The sequence below is a fragment of the Pinus tabuliformis genome, chromosome J (genome assembly GCF_031772625.1).
Source record: "Pinus tabuliformis cultivar Carrire ecotype Pingquan chromosome J, CPIR1, whole genome shotgun sequence".
Taxonomy (NCBI): Eukaryota; Viridiplantae; Streptophyta; class Pinopsida; order Pinales; family Pinaceae; genus Pinus; species Pinus tabuliformis.
Window position 1 is genome coordinate 1,370,060,707 of NC_142295.1, and position 13,169 is coordinate 1,370,073,875.

The 13,169-nt window shown below is 40.2% G+C and overlaps 1 protein-coding gene across 2 annotated transcripts in view; it reads left to right on the forward strand.

Moving 5' to 3' along the window:
* The window catches only part of LOC149232466 (NADH dehydrogenase ubiquinone complex I, assembly factor-like protein (DUF185)), a 272,389-nt gene that overhangs the window by 123,034 nt on the left and 136,186 nt on the right, over positions 1-13,169 (forward strand). For both annotated transcript variants that reach the window (XM_089379418.1, XM_089379417.1), the window contains exon 6: positions 5,048-5,106. In XM_089379418.1, coding sequence (XP_089235544.1) covers positions 5,048-5,106 — 59 coding nt within the window. The remainder of the gene's footprint in view (positions 1-5,047; positions 5,107-13,169) is intronic.

Sequence of the window (13,169 nt, forward strand, 5' to 3'; positions counted from 1 at the left end):
TGATCCTTGATCCCACAGAGAGTGAGATGACACCGCCTTTTGATCTAGCTTCCTTTGGATGAATAGTCTTCAAAACACTTTAACTTGAGTAGATGTAGGGTTTTGGCCTTCTCCCTCTTGATGATGATCCCAATACTACTTTGTAGACTTCTTTGATCTAGGGTTATGATGCTTCCTTTGACTTCAAGATGATCTTTGCTTTGATGCCTTCCTTGAGATTTGATCCTTGAGTGTCCCTTGATGAGATGCCCTTCCTTGACTTAGTCACCTTAGCTTTGAAACCATGTTGAGAAATCTAGGGCATGGCAATTAAGTGGTTTCTCTTCTTTTAGTAACTGCTTGTGAGTGCTTTTTACTTTAGATTAGGATCTTTTTTTACTTAGGTTATTATTGTTCTTCTTCATCAAACAACTACCAATGCATAAACTATGAGGAGACAAGAAACACAGAATATAGGCTATCAGCCAGGGCCAAAACCTCTCACTCTTTGAGAGGAAAACCCGAACAAATTCTTCTTCTTATAGAGATTTCAGTTGACGAATACCAAGACCAAGATCCTTGACCTATTTGCCACTCCAAGAACAAGACACAAGATCCTTAGTAAATGATAGTCAACTTTCAGTTCCTTCTTCCTTCTTGGCTTCTTCTTCAACCTTGGCTTCCTTCTGCTTTAGACCTTTGGCCTTCTTGACTAGCCCTTCTTCCACTTCGGCTCCTTAGGAGGACTGCACTTCTCCTTGGCTTCCACTGCTGTAACAAACTTCTCCTTCACTGGTGCAACAGACTTACCTTCAGCCTTCACTGCTTTACAAACTTCTCCTTCACTGCTGCAACAACTTCTTGTAGAGAGGTTTTCTGACCTTAAAACAGTCCCAAAATACCCTTAAGAACTTCGCTCTTCCCTTTCGTTACTTCGCTGGTTGGGAGGCTTTTCCTTTACCCTTTCGCACTTCTAACTGCTTGATACCTTCACCGAAAATGATCACTGAAAATCTGTGTTCTGAGATTAGGCCGAGCTGCCTATTTATAGTGGTTACCTAGGATAATAAGCTGACTTGACAAGCTAGGCCGACGTGTCTTTTGAGGAGATTTCATTATTCTTCTTGAAGCTGACATGTTTGGAGATGCTTGTGCTTGTCTTGGAGGGCCTTTCTTACTTGTCTAATGACTCATACAAAATGTAATATGCCCAAGAAGGGTCCTTCATACATGACATAGACTCAAATTGACTTTTATGGCTAGATGACAAATCCTAAAGTCTCTCAATGGGAGCCATCACTAAAAATTAAATTCCTTGCTCATGAAACCCATGAGACAAGCATTTCAATAATAATTTTATTTTTCTTCTTTTCATCAATTACATAAAATCACAATTACACACGTCATTATGAAGATCGAACCTCGTTACACTCTTCAATAGAGAGGAGACTTATGTTGATTGCATTGACTTTCTGATTTTCGGCCTCCTTTGATCAGCATTGACTTGGGGTGACTTTGACTAGGTTTGACTGGAACCTGATCTGTTTTGGAAGGCTGATTTGACTGGGATGTTGACCGAAGTTTTTTGAGCACTTTGACCATCTTTGACTGTAGGTCTGAAGCTAGGGTTTCCGCAAGTCAACTGTTGACTTTGACCGATTTGTGAGCAGAATTCATGGACTTTTTTGACTGGGTTTGACTTGAGCAGAAGAGTCCGAATTTATTGCTGCCTTGACCAAAATTTTTGAGCACTTTGGACTGTTGACTTTGACTGGTTAGGGCTGTGTTGACTGCTATTGACTGGTTTTCTCCCTTGCGGGGTTTTTCCATGGCCTTTGACCTAAATCTCTGTCTCATTGATCTTGGCTGTCTTCTATTGTGCATATTGTTTACTGTTTAATCTACAATTATTTACTGTTTTTGGGTGATTGAAATTGAATTGGAAAAAGTGATTGCTACTGAAAGAAGAAATTGTTAAAGTGATTGTTACAACGTAGAATATTGAAAAATTAACACATCTCATCCATTTTCTTTATCATCAGGGGACATTTCACACCATCCTTCTTTTAGCATTTTCTGTATATGCCCGCCAAGATTGTTTTGCTGAAGAGAATGTCCCGTTTGATCAATTGTTCTCTTTATGCATGCATGTTATCAATGTAAGCCTCTATTGCAGTAATCGTACTTCACCTTCTCCTTCTTTGATTTCCCCCTCTTTGTGTTGGAGATCTCCTTAGTAGATTTGGGATTTCTATCCTTTTTCAGATCTGGGTCTTTCTTACCTTTGAATGTTTGTTTGGATTTGTTGATTACCTGTAAGTGCATGTGCCTTTGAGGACTTGAGGGCACCCATTTGAACAAGTTTATCTTCCTCACAAGTGAGTGACTCAACAAAAGCATCCATGGGAGGCATGGTCGAAGCAGCTCCCATTGCTAGTTTTGTGGCATGAAAAGTAGAGACAAACACCGAGTATTCAGGACCCAGTTTTGATAGAATGAAAAGATTGAGCTGCTATTCTTTCTTTTCTATACCACATAGCTTGAGCTGCAAAACTAATGATTTAAATTTTGTGAAGAACTCCTGAATAGTGAATAGTGTTGAAGTTACTTGGGCACAAAGCAATGAGCTCTTTCTCTAATTGATGACCTCAGAGCACATCTTGCTTCCTGAAAAGTACTTCCAATTTGGTCCAAACTTCTTTTGGAGTAGTGGCAGAGTTGATGTGGAATAGAAGATCAGGAAAAATTGAGAGGTATAATGACCCAAAGGCTTCATCCCTTCTATTAAACCATTTTGCTTTCTCCACCGCAGAATTGAGTTCAGTCTCTGTTTCCATCATAAGCCTATACAAGCCTTTACTACGCTAGAGAATAACTACTTGCCTCTTCATTTATGGTAGTTGAATGGAGTAAGAATTATTTGTTGGGGCTGATCCATTTTATCTGCTGTGCTCTTTTTATGTGTTTCCACCTGTAAAAACTGTATACTCCTCGGGTTCAAACCTGCTTTGATACCATGTGGAAATTGCTGCACAGCTGGAAGATCTAGAATCTAATAGAAAAATAATACAATAGCATTTAAGAGGAAGATAAAAAATAATAATAGAGCAAATCAATTCTCATTAACATGTAGAAGAGAAATTAATCAATTGAGTTTCCTTACAATACAATGAAATATATAAGAATTGTTGAAAAATGAAACTAGGTTTGGGTTTCATAATTATCATTTTACTTGTATCAATATATATTTCATGTAAAAAGAAAAAGAAGAAAAATAACTTGTATTATTATTATTATTATTATTTTTTAAGCAAAGCATGTTCTTCATGCTTCTAGGGTTTATTGAGTCAGAAATAAAATTTGTCATGTGTCAAAGTACCATTTGGACTATTTATAAGAAAAAGAAAAAAAATATCTTGAGCCAAAAGAGTCTTTTTGTTACCCACACGACCAAATCGGCCCTCTTGGACAAGTTGCCCTAGAATAGGTAGCTATTCGATCTCTTGGATGTGTATATATATAGAGCAGTTCGACCTCATTGGAGCACTCACTCTCCACTTTGATTTCTGTGCCAAGAAAGAAGGAATTTCAGCAAAAAATTCAAAGGAGAGAGAGAAAAGAAGTATAAGGAGAAAGAAATTTCTGTTTTCTGCCCTAGTTTCTGTTCACACGTGCAAGTTTCTGAGGCAACTTCTGTGGTATTGCAGGCCCGAAATTTCAGGGGATGATCAGATTTCTTAGATTTGACCAGCTTTGAGTTGTGTTGACTATGGTTTGATAGACATGGAATGAAGGAGGGCTGACTTGTGTCTATGTGGCAGTCTTGGTCTTGGTCTTGGGTATTGGATATCTCACTTTGATCTGATTCTATAAGAAGAGAATTTGTTTGGGTTTTCTCCTTTGTGGGGTTTTGCCCTAGCTTGGAGCCTAATTTCTTGTGTTCTTTGTTTCTTGTGATCTTCATGTTTTGTATTTTGGTAATTGCTTGATGAAGAAGAAAACATAAAATTTAATAAGAAGCCAACAACATTCACAAGTAATTATCAAGTAAAAGAAATCTACCCTAATCTACAAGCCTTTTGATTTCTCAACAAGAATTACCCATGCAACTATGGTAGGTTTACCTACATGCAAAATTTGCTTGACCTAATTTAGCCAATTGAAGTGTGCTTTCATGAGGGTGTTAACTTGGATTTTACTAGTCAAGTTCACTCAAGTAGCTCATGTGCTTTCACTGCTATAAAGTAGGGTCTAAGCCCTCCTCAAAAGCACATTTATACCTAGAAAATAAGAATTTACCTAAGATAAAAGTGGAATTTACCAATGGTGATTTATGAACCTGTGGTATTTTCCCATGATATCACATATTGTGCACATGAAGGAGAATGACTATGCACATGAGGGAATATTATGCATTTACTCAACAAGATTGATTCTACAGCAGAGTTTGAGTTCTGTATTAGGTGTGTCTTTCTCATTGACACATGCTAAGATAGCAGGATGCTTGCTTGACAGGAAGAGAGGTTGTGTATCATATGCTATGAGGGCACACTGAGGTCAAATTGCATGGATTTCACCATGATTGAAACACGAATAGACACACATTTGGTTGTTAATGAGGGTCTTAAAAAATTGTTTCAAATGCAGAACACCAAGAGGATAAACTGGGCTTTTCATGCTACTGACAAACTCAGCATGTCTTCACTTATATTAAAAGTTTCTGTGACACATTTACGGTTAACTGATGCACTATCCTTCTTAATCCTATCGTAGTATCTCTTTATTTTTCGATCTTAGTTGTTCAATTTTTTTTGACAGAAATTTGGTATTTAGAAGTAACGGAGATCAAGTTTTCTACTGTAGTTTTTGTATTCATTTATTGCTGAAAGACTGAAACACAATACAATATTGATTATTCTTTGTGGATTTTTCTTTCTTATTGTAGTCTCAAATATGTACAGGTATCTGGCCTGATTTGTTACATTTTTCACTCATTTGTCATTCACGTTATTCTTGCTTACTTTCTGCCTCAGACAATTTTAATTCACTTTCTTGTTTCTCTTGGCAGTGCCAACCATCATTATTGCCCATGAGTTTTATGATGCTCTTCCAGTGCACCAATTCCAGGTAGGCATTTTATTATTTAATATTTTTTGTTTTGACAAACAAACTAGCTTGTACCTGTTTATATGTATCACTGAGCTCACTTGTACTTATTATTCAAGACATTTATGAAGCATTCAATAAATTTTCTTTATGAAATCTGTTATTGCCTCTTGACTACTGTGCATCCAAGCAAAGGCCCCTCATTAAATGAGAAAGCTGTTTATTTTCTTTTATTGCCACTATAATCCTCATAAACTTGATTACCATGGAAGTATACAGAAAATGCAGATATTCAATTGTACAGACCAAAGTAAGAGAGATAAGATAATATAATTTTAATAATGTCTACTTGTTGACCCTGCCGCCTACACCTACCTACAAGTCAGTGAGAAAAGCCATCAACCCCACAAGGTGTGATTGGTGTTAGGGAACTCAGAGAAGGGGCTGTCACACTAATCCCAACTCTCTCCGTTTGAGCTATCTCCTAGGTTAGCTAAGGGGGGTGGTCCCTAATGAAGAGTTAAGTTAAAAAAAAATGTGAGTCTCTAGGAGAATTGTTAGAGTTAAATAGATTATTTATTTAAGATTTATAAGCAAACTTGATATGAGCAATAACCATAAACACATAAGATAAACATGAAATACGTAAACAACCAGTGCCTTCAAAGTATTGCTCTTTAAGAAATGAAATTGTTTTTTTTGCTTAGAATGAAGTCAAATGCTTTCAAATGAAAGCCCAAATAACTTTGGACTTGGGTTTCCAAATGGAAAAGGGTTAATTAGCTTATGCTTTAGCTTTCTTCTTCAAACTTGAATTGCCTCCAAGAACACCTGTAGGAAAGCAAACAAAAGAGTTAGCATGCAAAAGAAATAGGGCCTCAAATGCTAGATAAAACCAATATGCACACACATGAAAGAAGAAAATAACCAATAATTTTTCAAGATAGAAAAGAAGCAAAGGGCTCAGGAAACTCCCTCTTAAATAAATCTCTTGATGTCTTATGAGATTGTTGGCTTGAACAACTTGTGGGATCTTTGATATCCTTGGAGGTGACTATTCCAACCGAAAAAGTCCTCACACTCCAATAGAGTTGGCAACATATCCTTTGAACACAAAAATGCCTGCAAACCAATTGTTAGTGCAAAAGAGACTTGGCATATAGAGACCAAGTTGGAGATTTGAGACAACTGCAAATCTCTCCTCCCTAGACAATAATGCCTTCAGGCAAATGCGCAAAAAAAACAATTAGATAGCAATGTAAAATCAAATGAATAATAACATCAAATGACACAAGTATACCTCATCAACCAAAGAATGCACCACAAGAGAAGCTAGTAACTCCAAAGACTTTTATTTATTTATATGAAAGATGAGTACAAAATCCATCAGAGTCTCCGCAAGCCCAACAGCTCATTCTATGATGCCAAGATGAGAGCCAAAGCTCATTTAAATAGGCAAATGGGAACCAATCCCAATGTGAATACAAGTGACAAGTGGAAGGGTGAAGATCCCAATGCTAGCAAGTCAAATTCCAAGTGGCTGAGTTACTGGCTGTAGGCTGCCAATGAACTGCTGTAGATTTTCATCAAAAATTTCTTTTAGCTGCCAGCGTATCCCCTTAACTGATATACGCATTACTTTGATTAGACAATTGTGAAACTTAGTGGGAGTAAGTAGGAAAAATATCCCACTCAACTAGTTGTTAACCCAAACATATGAAACGGTGATAAACACGTGTTAAATCTGGCTGCCTATAGGCTGGAGTAGACTGCTGCGTATCATCCTTTTTGGCTGGCAGTAACATATCCCTGCGCTGATCCCATTGGCTGATATGTATGTGAGTGGGAGACAAGTGAGAGTAAGTGGGGGACAAGAACTGTCCCATGTGGCAGTTCTGTCCCCACTCAAACTTTTCCAAATCCGTGAGCTTAAAATATGCACAAACTGCTGCGTATAAACTTCACTGCTCCATGAGTTTTAGTGGGGGACAAGTGGGAGACAAAGTCTGTCCCATGTGGCAGTTCTGTCCCCATTCAAACTTTTCCAAATCCGTGAACGATTTCTTTTACCTTTACGAATTCTCTTAAACTGAATTTTACACCTGCTGAGTGGATAATTCGGAACTCTTTTGACTGGCTGTTGACTTTGTCTTTCTAATGTGGCGGCCATGTCACTATTTCCCCCCCACAAACTTTAATTTGCAACAACATATTGAAATAAATAAAATTATTTGAACTTTAGCCATATGTAATATTTCACCATTGCCTCTTTAACTTAACGTTGGACCATTTGACTTGCCACTTGGAACTTTGACTGACTTTCTTCCATGTGGTGGGCCCGACATTGCTACTACATCACCTTTGATATTCCTTTTGTCAAAATTTGATTTATTTTGACTATGGAAAAATTTCTAAATTTTTCCAATTATTCAATTTTTTGATTTTTTCCCTCATTTTTGCCACTCTCATTTGAAAAATCAGCTTTTGAGGGGCTCTAAGTCATTTTTTGACCCCCAAAGTGGGTCTTAGGATAATGCTGGGCCTCTGAGGATGAATTTCGAGTAGTCATACACCCTAGACATTTCCTAAGGCCACTTATTTACACCATTACATAGAAAATAATTAGAAAATCCCGTTTTGCGGGAAATTTTTAATTATTAAAAAATCCTACTTAGATCTAGCCAAATTCCACGAAACATTTTGTGTGATCTAGTATGGTAATATACATCGACTCTAGACACCAAGATGTGTCAGGGGCTCAATATTCAAACCGTCACCCCGGCTTTGGGGTAAAACATGAGTGAAAAAATCCAGAAAATTATCCGCCTCTGAAAAAGAAGGGATAATTAACCGGATAAAAAAAAACACTCCAAGGTGTACTCGTTTGCTGATCGAGTCCCAACATCCTAGGCCTGTTACAAATTCAAAACTCATCATTACTAGTATCACTTATTACAATTCCCTGTAGGGTGTGGAATCTGGGTACAAGAAATATGATGAGAAGATAGAAGTAGAGTTAAAAAACTCTGTTAACTGATGATATCTGATGGTACAAGTGTCCTCTGGATCATCCTTGGGCATGGAATCTTCACATAATCATCAGGTGCCACTCCAGTGGTCAACATCTACTGATCACAAATTTTATTATTAAGGGAATGCTAAGTGCAACAGCGTGGGATACAAAGTGGGAGGGTAAAGGCCACTACTATAAAAGCCTACAAAGGCATGCGAATAATAGATATGAACTATGCTAGATAAGATCTGTTAATTTTCCATAGGGCTATATTGTTCTTTGCTTTGATAATTATATTTCTTCATTAAAAAATTAAGCTGACCCCATAACATCATAACATTATTCAGATATACATTGTTATTGAGCAACATATGCAACTATGTAGAAAGAACAATATCATCATCATCAATGCAGCGGAACATAAAGGAACAATAGAAGAAAAACATGCACACATAGAGACACCAGGATTGGTCGGAGACCTGGGCAAAACCCATTATGGGGAAAACCCTTGCAAATTCTTCTTCTTCTAGATTGTTATCAAATGATTCAGCAAAAGAGAGTACAATGATCCATATCTTCATCTATGTAACTAACTAGCAAAAATAACTACAACATCCTTGGAATAAACCCAACAAAGCTTATACTCAAAACACTGATTCTGAAGTCTGTACTGCACTGTCACTGACTGGAGTCAACCACCGAACTGTTGAAATTTCGAAGTCTAAGCTGTTAGAAATTTTCTTGCACTATCTGGTTTATTTCACCTACTTGTTTAATTACTGAACAAGTTATTTAACCATATAAATACTGAAATAAACACAATGCATTCTCAACCATCTACAGATCATCAACTGAAAGAGATAGACAAACACACAAGGGACACTGTTATTTTTTGACAATTGTCCCCGGAAAAACCCAACTTGGGAAAACTGGTGCAATAGTTTTGAGGGTTTTATTATTAAGAAACTTTTCTTGAGTATAACTGGGTGCCAAACTAGTTCACCCGATAGAGAAATCAATCTGGTAGGAATACCTCTCTTCGGAAGTAGATATTCGGCAAGTTTGCTCCACAAAAACTTCTCCAACATCTCTCTTAGGCACTGCGTCAGCCCTCTGATGCTTTGCGCAGGCTCTCTGGCCCTCTGCATCACTTCTACAACCTCTGCGTCACTCACGAAGGCTCTCTGGCCCTCTGCACAGTCACTTTGGTCCTCTGCATAGCTTTTGCTGGCTCTACGTCTGCCTCGCTGCCTCTGCGTTGGTCTTCCAGCACTATCTTTGCCTCTTTGCTATGCACTCACTGCCCCTCGCTGCAACTCTGATCACTGGTTCGATTACTCTTAGCAAACCCCGCTCTAGAAAATCGAACTGACTGATCAATCTTGGTGTATCTCCAACTGACCCTCAAGCCTCCTCTTATACATTTTCTATTGAGTCTTCAACAACCAAGATTAAATCTCTATTCAACGGCTAAGATTATATTTGGTTTGATCCATGTCATTTAGAACCTTCTCACCCGCTTTTATATTAATACCCATTAATAATTTATTTTCCTAAGTTTAGACTTAGGAATCCATTAAAAATATTAATTATTTTAATATCTCTCTAACGGGTGGAATTTCCCCAAACGATTTCTGGGTCTTGGAGATCTCATGTGCTTTAGCCTCTCCACCAATTTTCATGGCTAGAGCACATCCGATGCCACCCCAAATCAACACTCCCTCTTAGCGAGGAATGTGCTCTGGTAATGCTCCACCACTGAACATCACCCTGATCATCCGACATCGGTACCTCTGCTGATGTTTGGCCTTGCTGCCCAACATCCACTGCACTGCTGCCTCCTGTAATGCTGCCCATGGATCTATCACTGCCACTGCTACATTTGTGCTGTAGCTTCCTCTGCATCCGTGCTGCTGCTGTTCCTTTCTCCCAACGCTGCATTTGCACTGCAGCCCTCTCTCATCATGTTGCATTGTGCTGCCCATAGCACTACCACTGCTACTGCTGCACTGCAACTCAGTTACTGAGATGATGGTAACTAATCTACCCAACTATTGACATCCTTGTCAGGCTAGAAGCCCTCCTGATGCTGAAGCTCTCTCTGTTGCTATTCCGTGCTCCCTCTACTGCCCCTACGCTGTTGTGACAACTCTGTGCCTCTCGCACTGCTGCAAACACCTTTGTGCCTTCCTACACTGCTGCAACCTCCTATGTGCCTCTCGCAGTGCCGCAACCCTCTCTGCGCTGCTAGGGACTATTGCACTCTAGCACTGTTCTGCCGCTCCATGCGCATCTTGCTTCTACCGACATCCGTCATCCTTCTACTGTCTCTCGGGGCTCTCGTAGCTAGATATGATCTAAGAGTTTGGGTACCTCAAGGATCCTGCCCCACATCTCCTGTAGTCCTCTTGACTACAACTTGATGTCACCCCACCTCTTTTCTAGAGGTACATGAGCACTCATGGCACAATTGTCATCATCCTCCACTTCCTTCGCCGCCTTAGCCAGCGCTGCCTTGTAGTCATAAGCCTCTCCCTTATTCTTCTTCCTGGGACACTAGGTTGCATAATGGCTTAGCTCCCCACAGTGGAAGCACTTTATCTTGGAGATGTCCTTCTTCTTCCTCTTCCCTTGCTTCCCCGAGATGCCAGAGCTGCATCCTCTTCCTCCTCTTTCTTGACTCAGGCTCCTTTGTTGCTACTTCCCGCCTTGGTCAGCCGTCTGATCTCTTCTTGGCGAAGAGCTGCCCATAATTCTTCCCAATCTGGAAGATTCGCTCTGCCCAAAATGCTTTGGACAAATGTCTCCCACTCCTCGGAGACTGCGTTTAGGGCGGTCCTCACCATTAACTCCTGATCCGGCGTGGCCCCTATGGAAGTAAGTTGGTCCCGAATCTCCTGCAACCTGCTAAGGAAGTGATCTATCTGCTCCCCCTTCTGCATCTGATACGACCACAGTTGATTCTCCAGTAGCATCTTGTTCTGCACGGAAGTGCCTTGATACAATGTCGTCAAGGTGTCCCACATCTCCTTTTCCATATTCTTCTCAGCAATATGTTGGACTACATTATCCTTGACCCCATCAAGGATTATGCACTTTTCCTTGGCCATCGCATCCTCATACTTTTCGTTATCATTTGGGTCGATTGGGATAGCCATGGTTCTCAAGGCGAAGGCCTTGATGCGATGTCTATCCAGAACAGACATGATCATGGCCTTCCAGATGACAAAGTTGGACGCCCTGTCTAGCTTGTCCTGATCCCTCAGTGCGTTCATTGCCATATCTGCTCTTCTTTTCGACTTCCTCTGAGTGTCTACTTCCCTCCTGGAAGTTCTCTTCTTGACTCCTTCTAAGTCTCGATTTCCCTCCTGGAAATCCTCTCCTAGACTCCCTCTGAGCCTCGATTTCCTTCCTGGAAATTCTTCTGCCAACAATGGATTTGCACTTGTCCGATCTCCTTTGCTCCTGCAACACTGATCTGGATTTCTTGGCTAGAAATCCGCCTAGGTAGCGACTCCCTTTACCTTGGTTCTGTCCCGTTAGGCACTGTTCTATCTCGACAGCAACATCACCCCACTAGCTTCACACTCCACAATCTGCCCACAACTCCCTATGCCCTAGCAACTGAAGAAACTGAGCCTCTTGGCTCTGCGCAATCCCAGCAAGGCTGAATTGCTCTTCTGGCCAACTGTGTCACTCCTACCTAGCTGAGTAGGATGACGTGGCTCTTCGTGAGCCTCTTTTGCCTTCCTCTGCCTTTGTGCTGACCTCTCTCTAGCTTGAAATGATGATGCAGGCCCTTCTGCGTCACTCCTTCTCTGCTTCTTTATGCTTAGGAACAACTTTTGTCTCTAGGGACAACTGTTTCTGCTGCATATTCTCTGATTCAGCTGGTGCCTTCAGCTTTCCTGTGATCTGCAATGCTCTGATACCATGTTGAAATTTCTAAGTATAACCCGTTAGAAATTTTCTTGCACTATCTGGTTTATTTCACCTACTTGTTTAATTACTGAACAAGTTATTTAACCATATAAATACTGAAACAAACACAATGCAGTCTCAACCATCTACAGTTCATCAACTGAAATAAATTGACAAACACACAAGGGCCACTGTTATTTTAGGACAATTGTCCCCGGAAAAACCCAACTTGGGAAAACTGGTGCAATAATTCTGCGGATTTTATTATTAAGCAAATTTTCTTGAGTACAACTGGGTGCCAAACTGGCTCACTTGACAGAGAAATCAATCTGGTAGTAATACCTCTCTTCGGAAGTAGATATTTGGCAAGTCTGCTCCACGAAAACTTCTCCAACACCTCTTTGAGGCACTGCGTCAGCCTAAAACCCTCCACGTCAGCCCTCTGATGCTTTGCGCAGGCTCTCTGGCCCTCTGTGTCACTTCTGCAGCCCCTGCGTCACTCACACAGGCCCTCAGGCTCTCTGCGCAGTCACTATGGCCCTCTGCGTATCTTCTGCCGGCTCTGTGTCTGCCTCTCTGCCTCTGCACTGGTCTTCCGACACTATCTCTACCTCTCTACTATGCACTCACTGCCCTTTGTTGCAACTCTGATCACTGGTTGATTTCTCTTAGCAAACCCCGCTCTAGAAAATCAAACTGACTGATCAGTGTTGGTGTATCTCCAACTAACCCTCAAGCCTCCTCTTATACTTTTTCTGTTGAGTCTTCAACGACCGAGATTAAATCTCTAATCAACGACTAAGATTAGATTTGGCTTGATCCATGTCATTTAGAACCTTCTCACCCAATTTTATATTAATACCCATTAATATTTTTATTTTCCTAAGTTTAGACTTAGGAACCCATTAAAAATATTAATTATTTTAATATCTCTCTAATTGGGTGGAATTTCCCCAAACCATTTTTGGGTCTTGGAGATCCCATGTGCTTTAGCCTCTCCACCAATTTTCATGGCCAGAGCACATCCGATGCTAACCCAAATCAACACGAACCTTGCAGTCACTCAGCAAAATCTTCGGACAACTGAGATTTCATCTTTTAGTTCCCGTTCACATGGAGGAGTCATCCGAGCGACTATAGCTGCATGGTC